The 26,336-nt window shown below is 40.6% G+C and overlaps 1 protein-coding gene across 1 annotated transcript; it reads left to right on the plus strand.

The window, feature by feature from the left end:
• Window positions 1–551: 551 nt before the first annotated feature.
• Window positions 552–24,704, plus strand: ube3d (ubiquitin protein ligase E3D). The gene is made up of 11 exons (XM_030071518.1): window positions 552–570; window positions 765–859; window positions 3,517–3,728; window positions 4,259–4,349; window positions 5,499–5,721; window positions 9,463–9,535; window positions 9,627–9,705; window positions 10,204–10,312; window positions 11,554–11,720; window positions 14,207–14,345; window positions 24,259–24,704. Exons 2-11 carry the CDS (start codon window positions 768–770, stop codon window positions 24,277–24,279), a joined length of 1,206 nt encoding a protein of 401 aa, XP_029927378.1. The 5' UTR covers window positions 552–570; window positions 765–767; the 3' UTR covers window positions 24,280–24,704.
• The last annotated feature ends 1,632 nt before the right edge of the window (window positions 24,705–26,336 follow it).

The raw sequence follows: 26,336 nt of genomic DNA on the forward strand, positions 1-26,336 counted from the left end.
ACAATATAATACAATATTCACCACTGATGCATCTGAAATCACATTTATCTTTAGGAGAATCACACACCTGCTGGCATCTTAATAAGTCTGGCAATTGCCTGTGTAACCTGAAGGAGGAAGTTAAGAATGATACAGGTTAGAGTCTAATCTGTACCATTCTTCATTCATTCATACCATAAAATATTTTCATCTAAGGGCATTTTAAAAATACACATATACGTACAAAATAAAGAACAGAAATAAGAACAGATATTTGATGGGGCATGGGCACCTGTTTTATTGTTTTCTGTGTTGTTTTGTAAAACAGCTGATGTGCCATATGATGAAGTTTTCTCAAAATTCCTAGAAAATTATCTCAGTAATCCAGAAAACAATAGCATTTTCCCATGAAAGCCTTTCTCAAAATTTAAGATAATTTTCTAATTAATCCAGAGAGACAGGGCATTTTTTTCTCAAGTAAATGCATTGCCCTTCCGTATCTTCACGGGGTCGATTCACATTTCATTGACCCCGCTTTTATTTTGGAAAAAAACGGAAGTGATCATTTTTAACTTTATTTTCCGGTGGCGTGGAAGTTAAGGCAATTTTGTGTCCATTGAATGAAATTTGTCCAGTTAAACACTTTCATCTTTAATTTACTTTTGTACCAGTGTTCTCACCACAGCCAGTGTGTTAACAGTTCTTTGACCTCTGATTTATTTCCTTTTCTCCGTGTTTTTTTTTTTTTTTTTTTCTTCATGACAAAGTTATTTCTCTGACTGAAGTCAATGACCTGCATGGAGCCGCAGACCAAGCCACATGGAGTTGGGCTTTTTCTGGAGCTAAGAAAACGGCTACAGAGCGGACTCCTCATTGTGGGGTAAATATCCACAGATTATACATTATGCTGGCTCCTAGTTTACGCCTTTTTTAAGATACTGGCAAAGTACCGTTAAGCTAAGCTAACAGCTAAACAACTAACGTCAACTAAGTCTGTCATGAATACAGCCGTGTCACTGTTTCAACGTGGGCTGCTCAAATATACTTAAATTAGGTTATGAGCTCTAACCCATGTCTGAATGTTGTCCCTTCATTTTTTTTCTCGCTTTTTTCAGAAATTACAGTTACAAAATGCTAAGCTAGCTTGGTTAGTGTACATGCAAAGTGTTTGAGTTTGTGCCCATCCAAAGATCGTCTATTTTGAAAGATCAATCACTGAGTTGTTACAAAACAAACAAAATGGGATGAACTTGTAGGCTTCAAGGTGAGCTATCACTATAGAACAAAACAGTTTAAAAAAAAAAAAAAATTCTAACCCCTTTGAATTACATAGTTTTTGGTATCAAGTATAACACAGCTTAGGTCAGTACAAGTTATGGGAATTACTTCACTGGTGTACCATTGGTAGTTTGCCTGTACACACCAAAATGTCCAAATGCACAAGGCCTAATGTAGTTCACCTTATATTGTCTTCTTTATGTGTTTTTATTTTAATAATTGCCTTATAATAGTAATTTCTTGCTGCAGAAATGAATGTGTTGCATAAATTCCAATTTTATGTATACCCCAGTCTCACACTGAATACTCTGAACTTTGCTGTGTTTTGGCCAGTTTGCCAGACAGTTCACTGGAGGCCATGCAGGGTGCCAAAACTCTGCTTTGAGATGGACATCAGTGTCTTTCAGCTGCACACAGGTGTTTCTAGTAGTCAACATGCCAAATTGCAGCAGCGGTGAAAATTGCTCTGTGCTGCTGAGTAAATGTAGTGGGAATCCGCTCTGTGTACAATACTGCAGACAAGGCCAACATTTTGGCTTCTGTCAAGTAAAAAATTACTGTAGGAGAGTAGAATAGTGGATATGCAAGGGTTAATAAATGCCACTTTTGCAGACAAGAGGGTGGGCTTTACATTTGTATATTTATTTTGTCTTTTTTTTAAATGTATTTTATTCTATTTACTATGGAGTGGCTGATGTTCTTAAAAGTAGTCAATCTTTGATAAAACATCTCTGCTTCTTTCTCTTGTAGTAAATCTATAACACCGCTAGGTGGTGTTAAAGAGGTTTGAAATAGTTGCTAGATGAAGTGAATCTACTTATGTTATTCAATCACAAAGTCCTGAATCTACAGTACATCGGTGGTTTTTCTCTATCTGTGCACCAACAGCATTGTTGGACTCTTATGGTTACTGAAAAAAAATCTGTATTTTCTACATTTTCCATTTAATATAAAACTAGAAATCAAAGTAAAGACCAGGAGAGCTCAAGGGAGGAAATTTCAGGCTTATTGGAGAGCTGAATAGAGCCTCCCCACCCAACCACTCTATAAATGTGGGTACCTTCATTTCCCCACTATTGATGTAGGACCAGCGTGAGAAGCAGAGAATCATTTTCCCAAAGCCAGATATAACACTTCTACACAAGGGAGACAGTCACAGAGGAGAAAACAAAGATAGAGAGCTATACCAAGGGAAGTCCAGGAGAGAAGTTTCCTAAATTAGCATAATCAACTAAAACTTTTAAAATGTATCCAAAAACCAAAATAACTCTACAGATTGCTTCAATTTGTTTTCAGTTAAAACAGTGCTTCTCTCAGCAGGCTGTCTTTTTATATGAACTCATTAATCTGTGCTAAAGGAATTTTTGGCTGCGACCAGCTGCTTTACTCGCTCTGTTGGTCGATCGGTGGATTAGTTGGTTGGTCGGTCCACAAAGATTTCCCCACCCTTTCACAGCCACAGTTTTCATCCTAAAAGGCTAACATTTGGTGTGTGAAGTGTGTGTATGTGTAAAGGTGTGTGTATTATGCCCATGCCAAATGGTTAAAAGGGGTGTGGCAATGGCAGTGGCCTATCACAAAAAGGTGCATAACCTCCAAATGGATTCACATTTCACACACCCCCCTTCCCCAGGTGATATTAAGGTAACACAGTTGGATATTGAAAGAGTACAGAAGACAGTTCAATTAAGTGTGAGCTTCGTGTCTTGGAGAAAATTTGTGAGTTGATGCTTCCAAATTTTTGGGAGATTGGCTCATAGGTCAACTTCCCTGTTAAGTGATGATGAGAACATGTGATTAACCATCCTCCACAGCAGAACATTAAATCCATGCTAACATGTTAATATAACACAGTCATGAGTTATAGTTTGTGATTTTCAATATCTCAAAAGTGAAAAAAGTGAGAACTTTTAGTGGCTTTAACGCTAAAGGGTAAATAGTTTTAACTGGTATGCAGCCAAGTCTGACAGTTTTCCGGAAGAGATGAAAAATTTTACATATAAAAATAGCAGCATTTTGAACTAGCAGGGACTGCTTTCCTTGTTTCAATAGGAAGTAGACAATGAGTGATGGGAGACTGTGCACAGCTAAATCCACAGCACAGTGGATGAATACAGGGCTGACACTTGTCCCCTTTCTGTTGGGCCTCTTCTGTGTGTTACCAAGGAGCTATCGGTGTACGCATTAGTTACCAGGCAAGTTGACCTGTGGGTCTCACAAAATCCTGATGTATGCATGTCTTATCCTGTTGTTCCCTAGGAAAGATGTGGCTGGAAGCCCTGCCGAGGTGCTTGTGACAGGCGGAGATTCCACTCTTCACATCCGGACTCCCAGAGGCGAGCTAAGCTTGGCGCTGCCAGCAGGAGTCAACCATGAGCAGGGATCCTGCATGCTGACACCCAGCGGAGAGCTCTGCGGAGACGAGCTGCATTTCCGACTGGGCATCAGTGTAAACCAAAGTGCAGATGAAGGTAACGCTCAGGAGCATGGGAGCACACAGAGACACGTGCTTTGCTTTCCTAGAAGAAACAAAGTCTTTTCCTACCTATATTGTGACACTCTGTGTTCTTTCTGTAAAATTCTCCACTCTGAATTCATTTGCTTGAGTCACTTGGTCCTCTGAGATGCTGGAGGTGGAATCCTTTGTCTCAGGATATTCAACAGCCCATTTACAACTGATCAGAGTCAAGGTTTACTTATTTTCTTTCATGAGGCATTAATGTCAGAAGTACACATTGCATAATTGCACCAAACTGTTATTTTTCAGCTTTTCCTGAGATTTTATGTGGTGCATGCCACTGCTGCCAGCTACACCAGTAAAAGGAAGCCACGATGAAGGACAGCCATCGACAAATCTAATCAAAAACAGATTGATTGCCCACTTCCTACCCAAGCCGCCCTCGCCACCCATGATTGTATCGACTTTATGTTCCGTAGTACAAGGTTACTGCCCTTTCACCAAAGCCGGCTTGTTTATTTGTTTGTCTTTGGTTCTCCACAGAGGCTTCGGACGGCATGATGGAGAGACTCAGGGCAAAAGAGAGTTATTGCTTCTGCTGCCAGAGCTGCAAGACCAGGCTGCTGGAGGACAGGTGAGGAGGAGGATGCACAGGAGGAAGAGTAACTGTTTATTATTTATCCACCCCTCCCCACTCCATCCCCTTCTCCACAGGAAGGGCAGCATGTGTTATAGAAGCGATGGTTTGACAGAGAAAATTGATGGATAGAGCCACAGCGGAGTCCATAATTGTCAAGTCTGACTGAATTATAGTGTGTGTCACCAGCGAGTCTGACTTGAAGGTGTATTCTGCACTGCAGGACAGTGGTATCATTGCCTTTAGCATGTTCCTTCCTGTGGTCAGCAATGTGACACTCTAAAACTTGTTCCCCCTTGCAGTGCCTGCTTTACCCAAGACTTTCCCCCTATGGCTATGTTTCTAAGCAATAACCTGCTGAAAATTGCCCATAACTTTTTTTTTTTCGCCCTGGGTAGGGCAAGAAGACGTGTCTGAAAAAGTGTTGGGAGTCCAGTTAAAAAGAGTTTCACCAACAGAGCGAGCACTGTGCTTTGGAACAAATGTGTGTGCTTTTTATGGCTGCTCTGAGCTACAGGCAAAGTCATTTTCAGTCTTGGTGTCAACTATTAACACTGCTACAAATCAGTGATACCACCACATAATTAATAATCATTGCCACAATTATCATTTTTATTAGAATAAAACTTGCCTAAAGGCAGAGTTGACAAAATGTTTTACAGGAATGCAGAACAATAAGAATAATAAAATATATAAATAAAAGATATAAGCATGAGATAAAAAACAAGACACAGTCTGAATAGAAAGTTTGTTAAATAAGAAAAAATAATAGGAAAAAACTACATAAACAGTCCACCTTTTAAAATGGTCAAAATGAGAAACAATTACATAAAAGCAGATTCATAAAAATGCTGTGTACAAAGTGATTTAATAGATTTTTTTTTTTAATTGTTGTGAGGCATATCCCTTAAGCCTGTGGTGATGTCTGGTAATTTGTTTTCTTTCTCTTTTATATTCTGATCTTCTCTTGACCTCAGGGAACTGGGTGCTTATTGAGAGATAACGGCACTCATTGCTGCAAACTCTGATGACTACAATTTAAAATTTCCAACTATGCTCAGACTTTGATTTAAAAAAAAAAAAAAAAAGCAAAGAAATGCTTTTTTTCTCATTGTAATTGCATTTTTGTTTTCCCCCTCCTTCCAGAGTGTTTAAGCGTGTGCTTCCTCTCCCCAATGGCAATTGGAATGCTATTGTGAGTGACTGGTGTTGCCACCCAGATCCGTTCGCTAACAAGAAGTTGTTGCCTCGAGCAGAGGACTGTTTGCTGGGTGACACCTTCTTTCTTCTGGTCAGAGACGGTAGCTGTGAACACACTCTCACTGAGGAAGTAAGCTCTGTCAGCGCAGAAGGCAGCCAGGATTCAAAGGTGAGGTGTACTGCAAACAAAACAACAGCATGTCTTATCAGTCCTGCTCATATTCACTTGACTGGTGTGAGTCTGTAACCTTGTTAGGGATGGACCAGTGTGGCTTTTCAGGGCCAATTCTGACATTTTTGGACTGCAGCTGCCAATAGCCCATATTTGTGATAGATTTAAACCATTTAAATTTGACCAATTTCATACCAATAATTGCAGAAAACTACAAATATGCAGTGTTGACCAGAAAAAAGTGTTTTTTCTTCCTGGCAGGTTTGAAAAGACTCTGAAAAAAACATTTCAGGATTCTCATTTGCAGTGGAATTCTAGAGTATAATGGACTTTTAAGGGATGTAATCCAGAACGGGAAAGTTATGGAATTTGTAAAATCATCTGGGAAAGTGGATGAATAATGGATAATGGATTTTACATGGGTCACTTAACAAGAATATACAGTGGCATGCAAAAGTTTGGGCACCACTGGTCAAAATTTGTGTTACTGTGAATAGTTAAGTGAGTAGAAGATGAACTGATCTCCAAAAGGCATTAAGTTAAATATGAAACTTTCTCTTCAACATTTTAAGCAAGACTAATATATTATTTTTGTTTTGTACAGTTTTAAAGTGGAAAAAAGTAAAGTAGCGCCATACAAAAGTTTGGACACCCCAAGAGATTGGAGCTGTCGCATAACTTTTACCAAGGTCTCAAACCTTAATTAGCTTGTTAGGGCTATGGCTTGTTCACAGTCATCATTGGGAAAGACCAGGTGATGCAAATTTCAAAGCTTTATAAACATACTGACTCCTCAAACATTGTCCCAACAACCAACAGCCATGGGCTCCACTAAGCAGGTACCTGGCGCTCTGAAAATCAAAATAACTGATGCCCACAAAGTAGGAGACAGCTATAAGAAGATAGCAAAGTGTTTCAGGTAGCCCTTTCCTCACGTTGTAATGTAATTAAGAAATAGCAGTTATCAGGAATGGTGGAGGTCAAGCTGACGTCTGGAAAACCAAGAACATTTTCAGAGACAGCTGCTTGTAGGATCGCTAGAAAGGCAAATAAAAACCCCTGTTTGACTGCAAAAGACCTTCAGGAAGATTTAGCAGACTCTGGAGTTCTACTGTGCACCAGAAGAAAACCTTTCCTGCATCTTCTCCATCAGAAGTTTGCACAAGAACATCTAAACAAGCCTGATTCATCTTGGAAACAAGTCCTGTGGACTGATGAAGTTAAAATAAAACTTTTGGGCTGCAATGATCAAAGGTATGTTTGGAGAAAAAAGGGTGCAGAATTTCATGAAATGAACACCTCTCCAACTGTTAGGCACAGGGATAGATCGATCATGCTTTCAGCTTGTGTTGGAGCCCGTGCCACAGGCAACGTTTCACTGGTAGATGGAAGAATGAATTCAATTAAATACCAGCAAATTCTGGCAGCAAACATCACACTGTTTGTAAAAAAGCTGAAGATGAAAAGAGGATGGCCACTATAACAGGATAATGACCCTAAACACACCTCAAAATCCACAGTGGACTACCTCAAGAGACACAAGCTGAAGGGTTTGCCATGATCCTCACAGTCCCCCGACCTAAACATCATTGAAAATCTATGGACCTCAAAAGAGCAGTGCATGCAAGGCGCCCCAAGAATCTCACAGAACTAGAAGGCTTTTGCAAGGAAGAATGGGCATAAATCACCCAAACAAGAACTGAAAGACTCTTAGCTGGCTACAAAAAGCATTTACAAGCTGTGATACTTGCCTAAGGGAGTGTTATTAAGTACTGAACATGCATTGTGCCCAAACTTTTGCTTCAGGCCCTTTTTTGTTATTTTAAAACTGAAAAAGATGGGAAAAAAGTAAACTGGCTTAATATATTAGAAAATCTGTCATCTTTAACTTTATGCCTTTTTGGAATCAGGTCATTTTTCACTTGTTTAGCTATTCATAGTAACAGACATTTTGACCAGGGGTGCCCAAACTATTGCATGTCACTGTAACAGAATATGTTTTACAGCTTGTTTCACACTGCAGGAGTAGTAACACTAGAGTATTAGGTAAGGTACGAGGAATACGTTACAGGAATCATAATACATTTTCAACTTGTTTCATGGTACAGTGTGTAGGGTACCCAGAAATACTTTTCATGAAGCAAGGGCTAGAAAACAGTCGGTAAAGCTCCAGTTTCCACCACCACAGATCATTTGTGCAGCACTCTGTTGTTACAGTTTGTTTATTTATTGTTTGTTTTACAGGTTGGATTTTTCTGAGAAAATAATATGTGAATGCAGTGTTGTCATTTACTGGTACTGGTATCAGTACCAGTAAATGAGTGCTGCTTAATGATTCAGGCTAAAGAAGGAGGGAAAAAAAGGTCTAATGGCAGAAATCCCAGATCTGGATCATCATCAAAATCAAATCAGCTGATCCTTGAACCAAGGGCTATCTGTCCTCCAAATTTCAGCCAACTCCAATCATTACCTTTTGAGATACCTTGCAAACAGTCCGACAGGGGAGAAAACAGAGCCTCCCTCCATCTTGGTTGGCAGAGGTTAACATAACAGACAGCTTTTTCCAATTTGTTTCACACATTTGTTGCATTAGATCAGAGGTTTTCAAAGTTGGAGTCATCCAACAGTTTCAGGGAAGCTCAGGGACTGAGGGTGAAAAGATATTCATGAAAAATTTAGAATAAATAGGAGAATAAAAGGAGGCTGTGCTGTAGAGTAGCCTAAGTATCTGTCTCATGGCTAAAGAAATAACTCAGGGATAGTTCTGGCAAATTTTTACTATTTTCCTACTAACCCAGAGTCAAACAAACTAACTAAATTATGTTAACAGCAATACCAGGCTTGCTGAGCTCAGTTGTGGAATGTCTGTGGGATCAAATTAAATCTATTTGATCCCATAGATACCCACAAATTGAGCTACGCTATGGGGGTGAGGGTTTTTTCATGGGGAGGCCCACAGTCTCAGACACTGAAAACTCCTGAAACCAACCACTCAACAAACTAGGAAGAAATAATATTTTCTCTTCATGGAGAAAGTCTGTCTTAGTTATGGAAAGTCTTTCAAAACTTATGGAAGGACCGGCCATGAGGAGAACCCTCCCATCTTATAGGATATTAAACTCTCCAATGAAAGCCATAATGAATTCTTTTACATGGGTTAGTATTCCTGAAGGCAGGGTGAAGAGGCACTGTTGAGTAAAATCCTCTCCACTTTGAAATAATTTATCTGCTCAGCCATTTAATATAAAAACTATAATAAACATAATGACTAGGTGTGATCAGATCGGCCCCTCCATAACAATCCTGACCGACCAATAGCCGATTTTTTTTAAAATAAAAGTCAAATGTCAGCTCAATGTGTCATTCTAACCCTGTCACACACACTTACACAAAGACACACAGACTTCAGATAGCAACGTCTACGTCACTGAAGTCAAACTCCTGCAGTCTGCAGAGTAGGATTGATCTCCCTTTTCCTCTATTAGTCATTCTCTGCACAAGTGACACTCTTTGCGTGACTGAGACTGAGGGAACCGGGGAGACAGATGGAAAGAGCAAGAGGACAAATGACAGTCACGGCCTACTTTATCTCTCTCCCTCTCTCTCTCTATCTCTCTCCCTCTCCCTTTGTGTCTCCACGCTCCTGTGGTTATTGATTTGTGGTTTTACAACAGGCAAACTAAACCCGTGGGTACACTGTAGTGAGCGTTGCCTGGTCTGTGCTTGTGTTGTGTGTAGAAACCGTGCCACAGACTAGTGCTCATCTCCTGTAAGAGCTGCTCATCGGTACTGGGAGAGGCTGTTGCACCAGGTACACTAATCCTTTCCAAATCCTAATCAATTTTCAGTCACAAACATCATCAGTACATTAGAATAAGGTCTCTGTCTATTTTACCTTTCAGGGACCCTGAAACTGTACATCACGCAGGTCATAGTGGAGCCCAGTGTGGGAGACAGGAAGTCAGAAGCTCTGCTAAACAGGTGGGTACGCTGATGTAGCTGTTGAAGCAAAGTGTTGCATAAAGAAGCAGTTAAAAGTGGCTACAGGTTCATCACTGGCACTTTCAACCAAACCTCTTCAAAGCCTGACCTCTAATGGTGAATAGTAGGGTACTTGCTATTGGTGGCAGGTGATGTCACCACCAGTAGAGTTGAATTTAATATGTAAGAAAATACTAACACACAGTGCAAAAGGCTCTCCAAAATGATCGTTATTGTTCTTTTGGACTTTTTCCATCGCCTTGTTTTAATCAATTACCTCATCTTGGATGGCCGTGGTGAATAGAAAGAAATGGGGTCAATTTGCCAAATCGCACAGAGACATAGATCCATTCCATTACACTGTAAGTGTGTGAAAGAGACGGCTGTGTGAATCTCAATTCAGATTAAAACAGCATCTTTGGTGTCTCAGCAGAGGAAATGGCTGCAACATTCACATGCCTTTTTGGTTCGTCAGTAAACATTGTCATGCTTTGACAGATCTCTTTTCCTGGAGAAAACTCTAGCAGCCCGGCTACTGACGCTGTCCAACTCTCTGAGCACCTTCCACTTCTCTATCCAGTCTCCTGATGAAAAAGCCTTCTTACTGGTAAGAACAAACCAACACGCTCAGAAGAGTCCTCATCATTTTGGTAAAAATAGACTTCTTGATTAATTGAGAAGTAGTAAATAATGAGTGATACAGAAGGTTCTTCAAACAATAAAGACATGATTTACAGTGATTTTAGTCCAGTCGTTAATAGCTGTTTGGCACGGTGCCAAGCCCTTAGCTTTCATAAAATCAGCCACAAATGCCTTATTTTGTTTTATAAATAGCAGCAACACACCACAGCAGAACAAAACAGAGCACAGACGTTCAATAAATCTTTCATTTTTATCAGAGGTAAAGTTAATATTATTCTTTCACCAAGCAACATAATTATGGATCTGCAGCTAAATAAAATGGTTGCTAAGGGACACACAAGTAGTGGCATGTGCAGTGATTTTCCAGACAGCACATTAACTAAGCCAGTCAGAGCTGGGGACCACAGCTCTGTTTTTAAAATGCACATAATGTTTTAATGAAGTATACTTATATTTTTGTAACACATTGAAAGGACAGTTTTGCTATTTTGGAACCTGTGGCCTACTTACAGATTATCTGGTATCATCCTCAGTCGTAGAAACCATCATTTCACTGGTCGCTTCAGTACTGAGCCTGATATTGATGTGCTGCAGTCTCCTGCTCGGCTACAACAGGGCAGCCATAAATGGCTTTTAAAAACTAAGATAACATTTTTCAAAACAGGAAGCTTGGTCTTAGCTTAGTTAATCAGTTCCTTCTTGCCCCATGGCCAACCTTTCCACAGAGTTTCATGGCATTAAGTGAATTTGTTATAAAGTTGAATGCTTTTTATGTGAAACCATGCCCTCTGCTTTATCCAGCTATAGTGTATCTATCCACTATAGCCAGTCAGTGTGTAAAGTGAATCACTTCTTCCTTGCCCCATGAATAACCTCTCTGCAAAGTTTCATGCAAAGCAGTTCATAACTTTTAGAGATATCCTGCTAACAAACAAACAAACAGAGTGGAGTGAAAACATAAGTCTTGTCCATCTCTGTTGGCAGAGGTAATATGTATGCAATCAATTATACTGCATCATATCAGAGGTGGATGACACTGACTGGCCCAAATCAGATGTTGAATAAGAGCTTGATAGTGGCACAATCCTCCTGCACATTAGTGTATCCATATTGTAGGTGTGCGTGTCATGGAGCATGGCCAGTCGCCCACATGACGTCAAATCCATGTGTCTGGAGTGTTAAATGACCTGTCTGCTCCTCCTGCAGCTCTGGCTGCTGAACAGCGACTCCATCATAGCGTCAGTCCCAGAGACGTCTGTTGAGGGCGAGAGGTCTATCAGCCTCCCCGCTCTTCACAGTCCATCACCCACGGCTGCCAGAGCCCTCAAACTCCTCTACATCGCCTGCTCTGACAGAGGCATCCTGCAGAGAGAGTAAGCAAGGACACTTCCCACATCCTCCACCCCCCCCTTTCTCTATCTTTGTTTTCCTCTCCTTAATCTTATCCTTTCATCTTTCCAGCGCAAGCTCTCAATCACCACCTGTCTCGGCTCACTGTGAGGGATGAAAGACTACTTTGTTGGGGAACAGATTTCAGGTCTTAATAGAACACTTTGCGCCAAGGATGCCTGCTTAGACTTAATTGTCTGTTATTTCACGAATCAGCTCGCGGATCAAAGGTGTTTATCATCTCCAAGTTGTCAGTTGCGTAAGCTTCACCCGTGTTCGTCGGATGCACAGGAGACGCTGTTTTGACTGGGGAGAGTGTCTCTGTGCCTTGCTGTGATGCACTGAAAAGGTGTGGGAGGGTGTGTTGCAGTGTGTTTTGCTACGTTCAGTACAGCAGCACCCCACAGGAAGAGCCTTCCACCCTCATTATTTTCAACCGAATCAGCATTCGGCATCCTCCCCACCTTCCCTTTCTCACAGCTGAATAGGGAGAGGGGAGAACAGAGGAGTTATGCTGTGTTTCTACTGTTTTGACAAGCCAGCTAGCTGACTGACAGGAAGATAGTAATTAGACAAGATTTCACATGAAAGGAGATGGCCTGTCTTCTTAGTCAAAGCAGTAAGTGCATCTCTTAATGACATGACAAACTGTGTACGCTGAGTGATGCACAGGCATATGGTGTTTCCCTATTGGTGCATCATACGTATCATGACTATGGAGAGATATTGTCCTGGTAAAACAAGCTATGAAAGCAGCTTCTGACTTCTGAATTTCTGCTTTTGTGTCTTTTTAATGGAGTGCTATGCTATGCATACAAAACACAAACTAAACAAATTTGCTATTTTACCAAGCTGTGGTAGCTTTGGTCTCTGACACCAGTATTTTGAAAATGGGTAAAGGGCGTGATTTTTTTTTCCCCCCCAAATGCTGAACTCTTGCAAGTTCTCATCAAGCAGAATGTGGATAATTGAAGTGTATACAATAGTGTAATAGTGCATCCACTCAGGATGTGATGGTTTGACTTCAGAGGACTTGCTGTACATAGTAATTTTGTTGTAATTTTTAGCCTTTTCTGGAACTCTGAAAAGTGGTGCTCATTGACTTCAGTTGTTTTATGAATTGTTTTATTTTAATATTTCAAAATGAGAATAACAACTTTGGCTCTTCCCCAGTTAACCCTTCCTGTTCCCAAAATGCTAATTTGGTGCTGTTCAGTTCTCAAACCTATTAAGGACAGTTAATACATCTGGGATTTGATAGATGCCTTAAATGCAAGTTAAATGCAAGAGACACTCCTCTTACTTCTATTTCCCCTGCATAAGTTAACCATTCCCCCTTCATCACTCATCTCTGACCTTTTTAAATTAAATGTGATGCCAGGGGAGCTGAATTCCCTGGACGATGGCCAACCCTGTTCGGATACAGTCGGTTACAGTTGACTGAAGCTAGAAGTTGCTGTATGTGTTGTTAAATCTGGCAATAATTGGTTAGAGAATCAGCGAGCCAGTGCCTAAGTGGATTATGCTTGTGAGTAATGGCAATGACTTGATTATGAGTTTACTGAAAGCTGCAGCCAGTCTCGAGTGGGAGCCCAGGTATGGAAATAGAGGCTGATGGAAATAATATATTAGGTGGCAGCCAGTTAATCGCAATCGGCTGCTGTTTCCCCAGTTATAGTAGGCATGCTGATATGTAGGTAACATGTCTTGGCTATGTTTTCATGCAGACCCATTTTAACCCTGTTTTAAGCTGACACATTTAAACATCAGAGCTACTTAGGTTACATTTTTTATTTTTACTGTCAACAGAAAACATGGCAGCTAGGAACACTTACAGCTAACAGGATCATCATTCCAGTATTGCCGTTGTGTTAAAAGTAACCTACTCTTGTCATACATTTTTTTGCTGATAGGCCATTCTAGCTGTGGGCAGTAATATTCTGTCAGCTGTCTGTGTGCGCATGGGACACCTTGAATGGTGTTGCAGTCAGTCATGTTGAGGGCATCCTGAGATAATGCCTGGCTCTTATCTTGAACTGCCAAAAGTTTGAGAAGAGCTTTCTCTCTGAGCAACAGCACAGATGGCTAAATGTCACCCAAACAAACTGGATCAGCTCTACATACTGACAGGACATCAATCTTTTCTCTCTCAATCACTCTTCCTCTCCTCCTTACCATACTCATCTTTTCTTGCTCTCTCACACAATCACACACACACACACACACACACACACACTCCATCATGCACACACCTGAATATAGACATGGACACTGGAGTTCACCATCAATCCAGTTTTATGTATCAGTCATTAACCTGTTCGGGCGTTAGATTAAAACGAATTAATTAAAAAGGCAATGTAATGCCTCAACGTGGGATTTATGCCAGCTCCTCTGGAAATCATTTGAGAGTTATTGGCAGTATAATAGTCTGCCAGTGCCTGTAAATTACTCTCCTTGTGTGTGTTTTCAGTGTTGTAACTAGCTGGGAGGTCAATGCTATCGGCCATCCTCTGGTCCTGCCACTGAAGGTGTGTGAGGAGCTGCTGAAGCTGCTGGAGGACAGCAACTCTTCACTTCCCCCATCACTGCGGCGCATGAGGTCGTACGAGGTGAGCAGATATTATAACGAGTAACGGATTGTGGTCAACACAAGCACACAGTTTTATCCCTAGCCTACTCTAGTTTTCTTGATCTGGTCGAATTAGCGCTAATTTGTTTTCAGCTCTACTGAAATGCTTACAGTGATATTGTGTCATATGAGCAGAGAGATACTGAAAGTCTTCTAATTTGTCTCCATCTTTTGTTAAAACAGGCCTATTAGCAGCACAACAGGAACTCTTTCACCTGACAGAGATCACTTATTTCACTTACATTTCCCATAATTCAACAGTGCTTGACAGTGTTTTTATCCCACCTTAATTAATTTTATGATTCAAAGCCTTCGGTTTAGGGCCTTGTTTAAGGGATTATTTTGGGTTGCATGTAAGGTTTTATTTTTGTCAGCCTTAGTTCAGCTTCTATGCACCTGTAATGATACAAAATGTTTATAGTTAGCCAGAGTTGCCAAAGAAAACTGTTTGATTGTGAAATAAGGGGTGTCAACTTTGCTCACAGCTCTCTTCCCCCAGTTGTTTTAAAGACAGTTGTTAATTACCACCATTATCCTGTACTTCCTACGCAGAAAGTTTAAAGGAAAACAACTTCACTTTCAACTTTAACTCCTGTCAAATGACATGAGAACTGGAATAATGTACAGTGAACAAATCTTTTAGCTGAAAATCTGCTGTCTTGCATCAGGTGAAACTGTTACTGTTGGTTGGTGTGAAAAATAAGCTTATGGATGAGGGTGCTTGAAGGCCTGGAGTGTTTCTTAATCTTTAAAGATTAATGCATTGAAGAAGGAACACTTAATTGCAATGAAATACAAGGACGTGATATCAAAGATTCCCCTTTGATGCTTAGGTGCATTTAGCTGTGCAAAGTGTAACATTTTAACATTGGAAAATGTTGACAATATTAATTTTGAGACTTTTTCATAATTGCCCTGAGCAAAACTGAGAGCATCTACAGGCCTCCACTGGGGCAGATTTGGTGAGAAATCTCCTGGATTGTTTTAAAACACACACAAATGTTTCTTTATAGCACAAACAATGCCTTTATAAAATGAAAATCCTAAAAAATCCTTTTTTTGCTACAGGATCCCATGGGATTTATGGGAAATATGGTCTTAATTTTGAAAAACAACAGCAATAACACTGGTATGAGACAAAAAGCTACCAATCATTTCTACCGTGGTCTCATCTGTTTTCCATAATATTGATGTTTAAGAATGCTCTCCACACAAATTTAAGTGCTCAGGTGTTCACAATATCTTGCTGTGTCCAAGGACTGTACTTTTTTTTATCGACTTTGAAAGGCTGTTTTCCAAAGCTAGAAATAAAAGTGCCAAGGCTATATTGTAAGATCCAGACCAATGTGAACCACTGATATGATAGTGGTGACAGACATTGAACTATAGCCAAATGCTTTGTATTATTGAAGTGCTGTCAATTCCAAATGTACATTGATTCTCTGAATCACCCGTGGTGTCGTTACAGTTTCCTTTTCCCGCTGCCCCCCCCCCAGTTCTTTCCTTGTAGAGTAGTACATGAATTTGGCACCACAGGTGGGGGGACATTTTTTTCACTGTGGGAGACAGTACTAATAATTCACTAATAGATTATCATCTGTCCAGTGGGAATAACACAACTTCAAAGCTGAAATTGAACGGTATTCCAGTTTAGAGGTAGAATTTTGAATGGAGGGATTACACTTATAACAGAGCACTATTCTAATATAATTCTCTCACCACAAGTCTCCAGGCCCCTGTCTCGTTATAGAGGTATTATACTTGGGGCTTATGATTAAAATGCTTATTACTGTTTCCCTCTACCACAAACCTTCAGGATGGTAAACTAATTAAATTTCAGAGCCTCCTGCTTTTTCCCCCTCTCTCTCTCCCTGTCTAATTGTGATGCAATGGCATTCTGCATAGCACTGTTACCAAGCCCTTTTTGCTAGTACTGAGGAACATACTTGGGTCATACTTTGGACAAATCCTTATATCTTTGGGGGAACAACACAACAGTGGTGGGCAGGGGGTGAAATTAGGCTCAACTGAAATGGAGAAGCCAAGAGATGGAGCGACCCAGACAGAGGACATAGTATCTGTCTGGCACAAGAATGGGAGTGGGGGGTTGTAGTGGTTAAGAGTGTGATAAAATGACACAGGCAAACATTTCCTGAGAGTAGCAGCCTACAGTGCTATAGATGTCGGATGACAGAAGGGGTAATGTGATCATAGAGCCATCTAGAGTTACCGGAGATGGTCTGAGGGCGTCTGAGAGCCCCTGGTTAAAACAGTCTGAAAAACACTCCAACACACTGAGTGTCAGAGGGAGAGGGCATTCAGCACAGTTGCGGTCTGGAGGCCGATAATGATCTGAGGAGTTGGCGCATTGGAGAGGATGAGATGGAGATGAGAGAGGGAGTGAGAGGCGAAGAGAGAGGGTGTGGGTTATGAGCTAGGGTTCAACCGCTTTGAATTTTTCAAGAGCAAAGCAGAGCCTGCTCTACAAGAGCATCTTTACTGTTAATCAATTTCCTCTCTCTTTGTATCTAATCTGTTTTCCTTTTATATCCAAGCCAAGTTTCCAAGTAAGTGCCAGGGCTGGACCAGTACATGTCTCTGAAGGGGGATACACAGATTCCAAAATAATTCACTGTATTCAGTGTTTCCTCCACAAGTTTATTCTTGTTGGGATGGAAAGCCTCTGGAACAGCACTTGGAACATAAAGTTAATCTTACTACTACTATAACAACTACAGAAATTACTAATTCAGTGTCTACAACAACTACTAAACTGCAATAACTAATAATAATAATAAATTTAATTTGTAAAGCGCTTTTCATAAAAGAATTTCAAAAAACACAGAGCAGTAAAACAGTAAAATCAACAACAAGTAAGCTAGGAAGGAAGGAAGAGTAAGAGCACAGGGTGAAAATTCAAAGGCAACTAAGGACAGCTTAAAAAGACCTGCCTGAACAAGAATGTTTTGTGTCCATTTTTGAAAGTGTCCACAGACTGGGGTTTTCGAAGATGTTCAGGGAGGTTCCAAATGTGGGGGGCAGCGGAACAGAAGGCTCGGTCTCCCATAGTGCGGAGTCTCATGCAGGGAGGATGAAGGAGATTGGAGCTTTGGGACCGGAGGTTGCGAGAGGATGAATGAGGAGTAAGGAGGTCTTTGAGATATTGCGGGGCGTTGCTGTAAATGCAGAGGTGGGTGATGAGGGCAATCTTGTACTGAATTCTTGAGGTTATTGGGAGCCAGTGGGGGTTCTGAAGAATGGGGGTGATGTGGTCGTTTTTGTGAATTTTCATCAGAGTTTGGGCAGCACAGTTCTGAATGAATTGAAGTTTCTGGAGGTTTTTATTGGGTACACCGATGAGCAGGCTGTTACAGTAATCAAGCCTGGAGGAGATTAGGGCGTGGACGAGTTTCTCTGCATCGGAGACACCAAGGTTGGTAACTGTGGTTTAGAGGGGAATGTCTTGATCGGAAAAAGAGATGGTGGTTATGGGAGATGACTGGACCTGATAAGGGGTACCAATTAGTATGGCTTCGGTTTTAGAGCTGTTCAGCTGGAGGAAGTTGTGACTACAACCGCAGTAACTGCAGCAACGACTGCTACAAATACTACAACAAATGCATCATCTATTACAACTGCAATAACTACTACAATGATAACTTTATCAACTACCGAAAACTCTATTGGTATAACAGACACAACTGCTGAACTACATTATCTACTACAACTACAATAACTGCCACAACTACTACCACAAATGCATCATATGCCACAACTGCAATAATTAAAACTACAATAGCCACATTATCTACTACAATAACTGCAACAGTTACTGCTACTACAACAAATGCATCATGTACAACTGCAATTGCAACTACAACTGTATTACCTAACACTGCAATAACTGCCACAACAGCAGCTTCAACTCCAAGTACTGCAATAACTACAACAGACTACAACAAATGCATCACTACTACACCAACTGCAAATGCAACCATTACTGCTACTACTATTACTGCTACTATTGCTACTACTACTACTACAATTTCTACTACAGCTGCTGTTTTCATTACTTCAGCAATTACCACAGTTATTCAACTAGCAGGCTGCACGATGCACGATGCTTTCTACTCTCCCCTGCACCGAAAGTACTGAGCCCTAATTTCGTTGCATTATTATACCGTTTATGATTGTGCAATGACAATATCTATCTATCTATCTATCTATCTAATACTACAAAGATCACCAACCGCAGCAACCACTGATACAGCCACTACTGCAACTGATACAGCTACTACATTTGTAGCCATACATGTTTAAGTGCTTTTGACAGAGATACAGAGCAAGTTACAGAACCTTTTACCTGCTCCAGCAGCGCTTTAGCCGGCTGACTCTGCACCCCACTTAGAGGACAGGAAAATAATTCCCCAAGTGGGTTAAGAACATAGTGTAAACAATAAGTACAATACATACCAAATAAAATAAATTATATTATATCCAAGGTAGACAACACTACCTACCTTTTTTTTTTTTTTTTTTTTTTTTTTTTTTTTTTATGAAAGTCTAATATTTGCCCAATATATCACAATGCTTGCACTGGTATCTGCTAGCGATGGTGTTAATGGTGTTATATGTACATCTATAATTTCATTGCCTGTAATTAGATCAAAGTTTGCACTGTAACACAGCCTGTTATTATGCTGCATGTGGAATGTCTACTGTTGTCCGGGCTGTTGCATTCCCCGCCCTCCATCCCCGGCTTGCCAGTGTAATGGGGTGTAAAGTAGTTCCAGCTCGGAGTGTCACTCCAGAGCCTGGTAACAGACAACAACCCCACCCCTCCAACCTCATTAATCTCCTCCTCACTCCTACAGATACAGCACAGAGGTTAGGTAGGAGCTAATGCAGAAATAGATCCAGCAGTTTAAAATTGAAGGAAGAAATTGATCAATACATCGCCTCAGTCCCTCTGCCTTCCACACAGCGTCACAGCAGGAGCCGCTGCACATTGTCAAAATAAATTACTTCCCCCAAGATACACACGTCTCCATTCATTAGTCGTGGGCCAACGGATGCGTGAGGATAGGAATTTATCGAAATTGCGGTGGTCTGTGATGCTGTGCTGTATCAGTGTTTACATCAGGGTCAGACCGATATGTCACTTCACGGATACATGGCACTGAAACTGGCCTTTTGTTAAAAATCTGATGTTGGCCAGTTGGTGTCCTCCAGCTCTGATATGGTACAGTGTATTTGATTACATCATCACCATATACTGGTTGTTTATTTGTTTACTATAAGGATCCCCATTGCCTAGTGCAGTTGCTCTCAGCTAGTCCCTCTAGAGTCTATGGGAATCTCTTAATCTGAATTGTTTCTGATAGTTTGATAAGGTTCCACATACACTCCTGATCAAAATCTTAAGACCAGTTGAGAAATTGCAAGAATTTACATTTTGCACTGTTGGATCTTAAAAAAATTCTAAATAAAGCTTCAAAATGCAAAAAGAAGAAATGGGAGTGAGACAAAAAAAAAAAAATTGAGTAAGCAATTTATTGCAAACAGCCATTAAACTGAAATAGGCTGTTCATCAGCTGATCAAAAGTTAAAGACCACGACCTTTAAAAGCCCAATTCTTCGCAAAAATATGGATTTAGTGTCATTTTCTGTCAGGTATCCACAGTGTCATGACCTCCTGATGGCAATGGCAAAAAAGCTGCCAGTCTGCCACCACCACCCACACATCAATCCTGGTCAGCCCACTCATGTGTCAGTATCCGCCACCACAACAAGAGTCATCAGGTCCTACAGCAAGGTATGCTGAATGTATGGAAGACAGGTACTTTTTTCCTACAGTACTCCTGTCTACTGTATTCATTATTCTATGGGCCCATAAGTATTTAAAACCAGCAAAACTTGTCTAAGTAGTCCAACTTTAGGCTAGACAATGCCATACATACTACAATGACTTTAATCAACACCAGCTCAACTTTTACATTGTTGTTTTTACTTTTTTACAAAAATAGCATAATATGCCATGTGCCCTGGTGAAATGACAGGAAGATATGAACAATAGGTACTGCTCTGTTGGTCTATCTGTCTTCTCTGTCTATCCATAATGCTGTGTGAAGGGCTTTTAAAGGACTTGTTTCCCCACATTTCTGGGGGAAACAGTTTACCTGATATGAAATTGGACACATTTATGTATATACAGTATCAGTGCAAAACTTTGGCTGTGAGAGGCTTCAGCTGGGAAAAGTAGTGGTCTTCAAAAACCTTATACCTAGTTTACATCAGATGAAGAGAAGATGACTTGCTGTCAAATATTAGTTGGACTCATCCTGCCAGTTAATTCCACGTGTGCTTACCTTTTTTCCCCCTCAGTCCACAGTTAATTGACTCCATTAAAATTTGTTGTATGACAGGCAAGGGGGGGCTTATTATTGCTCATATGTACACACACTTCCCTGGTGTATTACAGATATCTCAGGCTAAATATAATTCAATGACAATTGGGTTTACTGGCATGCCTGAGTTGTTCCGCGGCAGTGAATATGGTAAATATAGTTATCAGCTTCTGTTGTCCCCAATTCCCAACCAAATGTTACGGTTCTTTTGTCTCAAATTTGGAAGCCTCTACGCCCACCTACCCTGCAGGACTAGGGACATTCCAAGGTTGGTAACTACTGAATTGCATCATCATATGTCTCAGTGGCTGTGTTCACTTTGCCAGAGACATATCTTTGTCCATCTGTAATCGTCCCCTGCCTCTGAGAACTTGCGTTACAATTGTTTTCCTCCCAGGACGCACTTTTTGCATCTCTGCCACAATTCTCTCCTCGTGTGTTCCATCTTTTCCACCCAATATTCTGCCACTATCATGCTCTTTCTCTCTCTCACTTGTCAAATGGAAAGATTTTCTCCCTGTCACTTTGCCAAGTTTTGAGTGTTATGATAACAGAATGCCTGGCAGTGAGCGTCAAAGGGTGTGTGTTTATGGGAAAAGTTTCCTCATACCAATCTCATCTCATTGTCTCAGCGCCTTTTTAATACTCTTAGAGATTAGCCCCAGTTTTTTTTAAATTCCCTACTTGAGCTAAAGAGCTATTGTATATAAATGCAAAATAAAAGTTCTAGTAGCAGAGCTAATCTCCTGCTACCGGGAGATGTATTACTCTTATGGCTTTGCAGTGATATTTTATATAAGACCTGTAACATCGTTAAGCCTATTATCATCAACTGGTCTGGACAGACTTGTTGTCAGTACCACCACCAGTTTAAAAATTGTTAATAATACTTTAACACTTTTAACAACACTTTAACACTTTTAACAACTTAAATATCCACAGACTTTCAGTCTCTTTTATTCACTCCCTAGTCACTAGGTTGCAGGGTTCTATTTTGTTTTGTTTGTTTTACATTTATTTATCCAGGGAAAATTAAAGGAACAATCCACTGTCAGATGCTCTCACACTCACACCAATTAGCAGACTTCGGTCCAGGTCTGGACCCAGAAATGGTTTGGCCCGGACTGTGAAACAGTTCACAAACTTTTTGTAATGTGGTTTGTTGTGGCTACTGTATTTCTGTGTCTTGTCAAGTCCTGTGTGTTATTTACATCACTAAACTATCTTGGCCAGTCAAATTGTGCACCAGGAATAGTTTGCGAGAGAGAGAAGCAAATGTAGAAGAACAAAAAACAAAGATGTATTAAAGATAAAGAGATAAGTTCATTGTTAAATATGTTTGATAAAATACATATGTACATATGTAGACCCATAATAATACATGTATATAGGCATACAAATCAAACCAAAAGTTAGATATGATGGCTTGAACTTGTGCTGGGGAGGAACACTGAGTAACTATACATTTAATTGGATCCCCTTGTCTTACACTTTTACATTCGGTATCTTCAATCAGTGATGTTCAGGGTGTTCCAGCAGTTACTTTGTGATGAAGTAGTGGAATTTAATTTTTTTGCATACCCACTGTACCTCATCCTACTTTGTATGGTTCTACTCTCAGGTTTGTGGCCTCCATGTTGCATCGACTTTTGCCAACCCTCAAATGAGCTTGAGCTTGTTGAATTCAACTGTGGATTAAATGCAAGGCAGGCCACAAGGGTTCCTGTGGCTGACTGAGAGGTCTGGATAAAATCCAGCTCCATGTCACACACATCTTTGACATAGTGCTGATGCATTGGTGGTGGTGACAGTGGGACAGAGGATTAGCACAATGCATTGCATCCACTGAAAAGCATAGAAGTATTACAAACAGTGAAAATTGATTTTTGGTGAAGATGTCTGGAGATGGGTAGCACCAGTATGCTTTCGATAATGCCCAACAACAAACTCATCAGGTAATGAACACTATTTGTTTAAAGTCAGATAGCGCTGCTGCTCTACACATGTCTGTAGCTACCTGGGTATGTACTGATTGACTGTCAAACAATGCACACACACACACACACACACACACACCACTCAGGCATATTCATGAGGCAATTTCTAAGCTCAATGAAACAGTATTGCAGCACTCGTTAACTGTTATCTCTTAGCATTGTCTGTGCCATTTTAAAAAGAATTGAAAGCCAGCAGCAGAGTGGGTTAGGCCAAACAATTTTCTCCTTCCACTTAATATTTTTTCCATCCTTACATGCTTAAGTGAAGAGAACAGTTTTGATAGTGTTAGCATCATAAGATTATGGATTAACGGGTTTTTGTTGTTTAGAAAAGTGAGTCAGACCCTTAATGAAAACACATGTCATGTTGTTACACTGTATTCTGGTCTGTTGTGATTGTTGTACATTAATACAAAATAGGGATTCTGTGGGACTAATGCCAAAACCCAGTGTTCATTTTAAATAATTTAGATCGTTGCTGCTGAACTGCATTGTAGCTGGAAATATCTCACCATGATCTCAAGTCATCTATGTTTGGCCAGGTATTCATAGGAATAAGAAAAAGACACCATCAAACAATAAAATGGGCCCCAAACGCTGTTGTATAACATTGTTGAGGTGTTATATATATGTTGTTTTTTTTTAGTCTGAGCACCATGCTCTATTCCAGCCCTACTTCACTTTTATGCAGCAAACATTCATGCCTTGCAGCTATCCAGTACAACCGCAGCCCTCTACATAGCCAAGGTTTTAGTGTCTTGCTCAGTGGCTACTCATTAAGCTGGAAGAGACTCCCTTTCCTACAGTGTCTGCCATGTCAGGATTTGAACCAGCAACCATCCCGTCACAAGTTTGCTTCTCTACGCAGGAGACTACCATGGCCCCAGTCCTTATCATGCTTTGTTCCATCTTCCTTTTCTGGGATTTAGAGATGTTTTTGCAGTGGCTCACCTCTGGTTGCCGTTTGTTATCATTTGTATGAATTACCATTGATTCGCTTGAGTGGCGAGCAGACACTGGCATGGGGACGGAGTAGACAGGGCCTTGAGTGAGGCAAATGCCCTCATCCATCATCCCAATATAGAGCTCTCACTGGAGCGCAACCATTGTCTGCACCAGGCAAACACCCAGTAATAGCAGATGGAGGGAGGAGGGGGGGTAAGCGCTGGGTTGATTTGTTTCTTGTGCTCTGTTTATGTGAATGTGCTTGTTTTGTGCTTGGAGTTGATTAAATCTCTCCCACCTGTGGTTCGTGTTGTTTGAAGACAGTAATTGCAGTTAATGTATTGCCGTTCTCAACCATCAGACCGAAAGGGAGAAGCCTGGGCTTTTTTTTTTTTTTTTTTAGGGAGTGAAATTTGTCAAAACACAATACAGACTGCCGCTTTCCACAATGCGAAGTGAAACACATTGTTTAACTTCATTCTCACCTTACACAAGTTTCCATAGTGATTTCAGGCTCTCCTGACCTTTTGCCTGTTCTCCTCAGGTGGCATACTTGAAGCTGTGATGTCAAACCCCAGTGACCAGGAGGTCAAGACTTCACTTATTCAGTCTTGGAGGATAATTAAAGAAGACCTTGGACGGCTGACAGAGCAACTTCATGCATATGAACGTGTATATTTTTGTATATGTGTTTTGTTCACTTGGCATGCAAGTCGAGTTTTTATTTCTGGTTGGTTCTCTCAACCTGTTTGGCAGTGTGCCATGACAGCCTCAACATGTTGAATCCAGTAAATCTAAATCTTAAGAACAAAGCAAGAGCAGTTCATAAAAATTGTTAATTGCCCAATTTCTTTTATTAATTGTAATAGATAATTAAATGTACTATAACTGTTGAGAAGCCTATATATTTACATTCTGCATTCCAAAGCTTTTGTATGTTTGTCATCAATCTTAAAAAAAAAAAAAGATTAAACCTTTTGTTTGAAAGTACAATCCCATCATTTATTTTTTTCTCTCTGCAAGATTGCATGACTGGTTGATTCGTGGGGAATGCATTCTTCGAGTTCATTCGTGATGAAAGCTTATTGTATCCAAGGTGCAGCAGTGTGTCCTCGACTGGAGTGTAATTACAGCATGAGGAGGTGATTTGCGTGAGTGCGCCTGATGATATTTGTGGTAATATTATGCTTGGGTAGCTGGAATCATTGTGGAAGCGTAGCTTGAATATATGAAAATGGCACTTTTCATTTGAAATGTAATACCCTTAACTTTTTAAAACGAACAGGTTCACCATGAGAGGTGCTGGTCTGGTAGTTCTTTGCTGTCTTGAGTATAGACGCTTGTATCATGTATGGAGGATTTTGAACACATGTAACATTTGGAAGGCTTTGGCTTGTACTGTGTATTGCCATCAGACTCTTAACCATTTAACTGTGTTAAATAGCAAAACCACATGCAGAGCTCAGTCAGCTGTGTAAGGCAAAATGATAAACTACTGATTCCTACTACCACTGGAGCTTATCATGCCCAAGCCTACACCTCTATTTCATGGCTAGTGAACAAGGCATTCAATCTGCATAGGTTATCTCTGACCAACAATGCAGCATAATGTCTGCCTACATGTCTATTTTTACAACCTCTTAGCAGCGGGGCGGGGGCTATTTTTTCTGCCTCTGTCTGCATGCCTGGATCTGCCGAATGCTGATGCGGCAAGTGACAATTACTTTTAAAAATACAAAGAAGCATTGTGCCCACCGAGGCGGCAAAGCAGAGAGTGAATTGGCTAATTAAATACATCCAATGTTGAACCGTCAAGAGGTTCTCATTTCCTTTCTGCCCTTTCCCCACAAGTGCAAATGAAGTAGGCTCTAAATAACCCATTTGTTTCAAGCCCGCTGAGCAGAAGGAGGTACTCTTCAGTACTGGCTGCTGCTACTGTTTTGAGGACACTGACAGACACAGTTACCCAGAAGCCTTGAAGAGTTCCAGGCGCTCTTTGTCTCTTACCCCTTGATGATAGAAAATGGAGGTGTCAAATTAAAAGTTTTTGACCAGAACACCAGCGCCTGTTGACAATGTGTTGCTCATTAGCCTTTTCAGCTAGTTATCTCATAAAAAATATCAGTCTGCACCCTGCACAAAGGTCTACTCCATATTCAGCCTGAGTAATTACTCGTCCATGGTTGGGCGGCAGTTTTTGCTTGACAGGTTTTTTTTGCTCACTTTTTCTGCTTTTGTGCTGCAGGCGTACAGTAGCTATAAAGAATAAGGGAGATGGCATGCAGCTGAAGGCACCATGAATGGTAATATCCTTATATTGCTCGCTGTTTTATAACATTTCTGGTTGCTTGGAGCTGCTTTGCCTGTAAGTCTATTCCACCAGCTCCCTTTAAGATGTCGTTATATGTAGGGAGACATGATGCTGTTATGAGAAAATTCCCATTCTTGATTTTTATGTTTAAAGAACATAAAACAAGTTTACCTGTAATATTTGCATAATTCATTTAACCAACATTATTGACAGCTGATACTGCACAATATTGATGTAACCCGTAGCCGCTTTATGAGTTTTATCATTTACTGGACTCTGTCTTAAACTCAAGGAAGCCTCCTATTTAGACA

The sequence above is a fragment of the Myripristis murdjan genome, chromosome 16 (genome assembly GCF_902150065.1).
Source record: "Myripristis murdjan chromosome 16, fMyrMur1.1, whole genome shotgun sequence".
NCBI lineage: Eukaryota > Metazoa > Chordata > Actinopteri > Holocentriformes > Holocentridae > Myripristis > Myripristis murdjan.

Excerpts from the sequence above, each read along its gene's own strand:
- ube3d (XM_030071518.1), top strand. The coding sequence starts at position 768 with ATGACCTGCATGGAGCCGCAGACCAAGCCACATGGAGTTGGGCTTTTT. Across the intron at positions 3,729-4,258 it reads AAACCAAAGTGCAGATGAAG|AGGCTTCGGACGGCATGATG; the intron begins GTAACGCTCAGG and ends GGTTCTCCACAG. Across the intron at positions 11,721-14,206 it reads AGAGGCATCCTGCAGAGAGA|TGTTGTAACTAGCTGGGAGG; the intron begins GTAAGCAAGGAC and ends GTGTGTTTTCAG.